The sequence below is a fragment of the Pyrgilauda ruficollis genome, unplaced genomic scaffold, assembly GCF_017590135.1.
Source record: "Pyrgilauda ruficollis isolate IOZ18807 unplaced genomic scaffold, ASM1759013v1 scaffold41, whole genome shotgun sequence".
NCBI classification, from domain to species: Eukaryota; Metazoa; Chordata; class Aves; order Passeriformes; family Passeridae; genus Pyrgilauda; species Pyrgilauda ruficollis.
This window is the reverse complement of record NW_024525601.1, coordinates 1,459,776-1,463,193: the sequence shown is the minus strand read 5'-3', so window position 1 is coordinate 1,463,193 and position 3,418 is coordinate 1,459,776. Positions and strand designations below refer to the sequence as shown.

The following is a 3,418-nucleotide window of genomic DNA, read 5'->3' as shown; positions in this document are numbered from 1 at the left end:
GTTGAATCAAAGTGCTTTTCCTATCTGTGGAGCTTATTATTTTGTTGAAGAGAACTGGCACTGACAAGCTCAGCAATTCTCTTTGCTAGTCCAGACCTGGCTTAGGAGTTTTAAAATTCAAAACCTGTCTTTGCTGGCACGACAACTTTATGTTGGAAATAACACTTCAGTGACTAAAAATAGCTTTTTAATCAAAATATCCTATTCTTTTGGACTTACACTCCAAGAGTTGCTTTTGAAACTTAGAGATTACTAATAGCATAATTTTAAGGAGATTAGATGATAAAGAAGTGTCTTGAGTTCGCTTTTACAGCAAAGTTACATGTCCATGTTTTCTACTTAACCATATACTTTTATACAAATGCATGGTTTAGAAACAAATATTCACTTCATTGCAATTTAAACAACAGAATTTTAAAGTAGTATATGCATTGAATTGAAATTACTGATACAAAATGAATTTGCTCATATCTGAGGTAATGCAACATGATGCAGATTTTAGTTTGGATTTTTCTGAAATGACAAAAGATAATTAAGACATTTGTTTAGTTTTTTTTCCCTTGCATGAAAATTATCAGCAGAATTAGCTTAGTGTGAAGATCTAGTTGACAAAGATTTGTGTGCTTACTTATTTTTTATTCTGTCTTTGGTAACTATGAAAAATCTCTGGCAGCATTCTACAAGCATAGCATTACTTTGGGTGTAATTGTTGGTATTTTTAACTCTTCACACCGATGTTGCACAACACGCCATAAATGCTTCTATAATTTTCATTTTTGATGAAGTGTTCACCAGCTGCAGTTTGACCTGGAACAGTAGAACATCTTCTTAAATGTACTCCGCAATTCTGGGCTTCGGAATGCAAAAATCATAGGGTTGATGATGGCGTTGCACATGATGAGTGTCCCATTCACATGGAAAATGGACATGTAGCAGGCACAGTAAGGGTTGTGTGGGCAAAACCTTGCTAAGAGGATGTGAAGAACAAAGGGGGCCCAACAGCAAAGGAAAACTCCAAGAAAAACAGTCAGTGTGATGGCACCTTTCATGTTAGTTCTGTGATGGACGGTGCTGCTGGGCAGTGAGGCGATCTTTTTGGCATGAGATCGAGCCAGGAGGAACATGTGGATGTAGAGGCAGAGTATGAAAAACATCATCAAAGGGAACAGGATGGTGAAGGGAATGACTGTTGCTGCTTCGTAGGAGAATAGGGCAATGGCAATGCTGCTGCCGGCACAGAACGCCCAGATGATTGCCAGGATAACCAAGGCTCTCCTCAGTGTCATGATATTGTGGTACCGCAAAGCATAGAAGATAGTGATGTATCTGTCTGCTGCAATAGCTAGCAGGCTGAAAATAGATCCCAGCAGAGACAGAATGAACATGGAATCCATGGCATCGTCCAGTTTTTTCTCGAAGTCTCCGTGACGTGTCAGGTATCCCATTTTGCACAAGATGATAAAGATGTTCTCCAGAGTTTTGTACAAGCTACCTAACATGTCTGAAATGGCTAAACTGCAAATGAAGAAGTACATGGGCAAGTGTAAATTCTTATTTCTCACAACTGCAATGAGGATAAGTAGATTTTCCAGTATCCCAGCTGCAGCAACAGTGAAAAAAACTTCCTCTGGCACCACAACCTGGGTGCAGTCAGTGATATTTAATGAAAAATCACTTATGTTTTCGAGGGATGGAATGCTTGTCTGCCCTGGGTGTTTGATTAAGTTGGAAGGTCTCTCAGTGCTCATTCTTCTGGTCATGGAAAGAGTGTGCCTTGCTTCTTTTTCAGGTTTGGCTTTATTGTGAAGCTGACCTGTCAATCAGACCATTCTTCTTTTGATCAAGGCTCTGCCCCCCATCTGAGGCAAATTTAAGACTTAACTGAAATGTCTGGAAATTCTCCTACAATAAAACATGTAGCAACATGAATATCAAGATGAAATTGACCACACATATGAGGCAAAAATAGATATTTGAAATATCATCTGTTGCAGTTTAAAGCACATAGGGAAAACAATTGGATGAAATAAGAACTGTTCAAGGTTTCACTGAACCTTAAAGAGAATCAAAGTGTAAATTCTCTTTTAGCTTCAAAGTAATTTTAAAAAATATGTGTAATTTTCTGTACCAATGTGCATTCCACATTTACTGAAACAAATTTTACAGACTTGAAGAGTTTGGCAATCTTTACTGGCTCAGCAGTTTGCTTTGAGAAAGCCTGGCAGTTCTCACAAGATTTTCAGCATTATTAGACACAAATAAAACTAATGCCAAGATAAACTCTTGTTCAGAACAATAACATGTTTACCTCCACACAGTTGATGATGTAATGAAATGCCCACAATTTAGATGCGAACATTCGTAAATACTGATGTATTTAGAGGCGTGTAGATGTTAGTGAGAGTCTTCCTTTTCATTTAGATTGAAACTGTCTTTTGATTCCATTAAAGTATTACTAAGATGCAAAGTACAACTTTTTCTTCTCTGTATTTTACAGCTATCTAAAACCCCAAATATTATTTTGGTATCAAGATGACGTTGTCCTTTGTCCATAATGATCCTAATCTAAACTACATCTAAGCATATAGGAGTCCTTCCAAAGGAATAGACTTTTTACTCTTTTCATTAATGTATAAATTTATATGGTAATAATTTATCTTGGATATGACCCATAAAAGATAAGAAAGAGATTTTCTTGTTGTCTTCATAGCCAATCTTGGGAAATACAGATGCAGTTTTGGTATTTAGAAAGTCCCCTTCTTTACAGATATATTTTCACTGAAAGGGTTGTCAAGAACTGGAACAGGCTGTCCAGAGAACTGGTTGAGTCACCCTCTCATGAGGTATTTAAATGAGGTATGGATGTGACACTTAGGGACATTGTTTAGTGGTGGTCTTGGCAGTGCTGGGTTAATGGCTGGACTGAATGATCTTAAAGGTCTTTTCTAGCCTAAATGGGTCTAAAATTTCATGATTCCCCCTCTGTTTTTAAGTTTAAACCAGCTCTCTTTGACACTTTCATATCAGTAAATCTTGAAATTTCTTTGGATATTTGTTCATAATCAGGGCTGCTGAATATTATAACACACAGGTACTGTTTCAAAGGGAGAAGTTGACAGTTTAATTTATTTTGTATACAAACAAGCTTGGAGCACCAGTCATCACAAATTTGATGAAACTAGATGACTTAAGAGGAAGCATTCAGGAGAGTACCCATATATATCTGAAAACACAGTCTATGTAGTATTAAAAATGAACTATATTGCACTCCATCATGTGTGGACATTCCCAAAGATAATTAGGCCGGCATCTGTCAGTATGTGATGGAAGGAGTTACTAACAAGAATAAGAAACTTGACAATGTCTTTGTAATGATATGTTTTTCCTATTCTCACCTGGAGCTACTGTCACATTAAGT

The 3,418-nt window shown here is 37.0% G+C and overlaps 1 protein-coding gene across 1 annotated transcript; it reads right to left on the bottom strand.

Moving 5' to 3' along the window:
- Window positions 1–712: 712 nt before the first annotated feature.
- Window positions 713–1,898, bottom strand: MC2R (melanocortin 2 receptor). Its single transcript, XM_041477738.1, has one exon. The coding sequence runs from the start codon at window positions 1,758–1,760 to the stop codon at window positions 789–791; it is 972 nt and encodes a 323-aa protein (XP_041333672.1). The 5' UTR covers window positions 1,761–1,898; the 3' UTR covers window positions 713–788.
- Window positions 1,899–3,418: the final 1,520 nt, after the last annotated feature.

Excerpts from the sequence above, each read along its gene's own strand:
- MC2R (XM_041477738.1), bottom strand. The coding sequence starts at position 1,760 with ATGACCAGAAGAATGAGCACTGAGAGACCTTCCAACTTAATCAAACAC.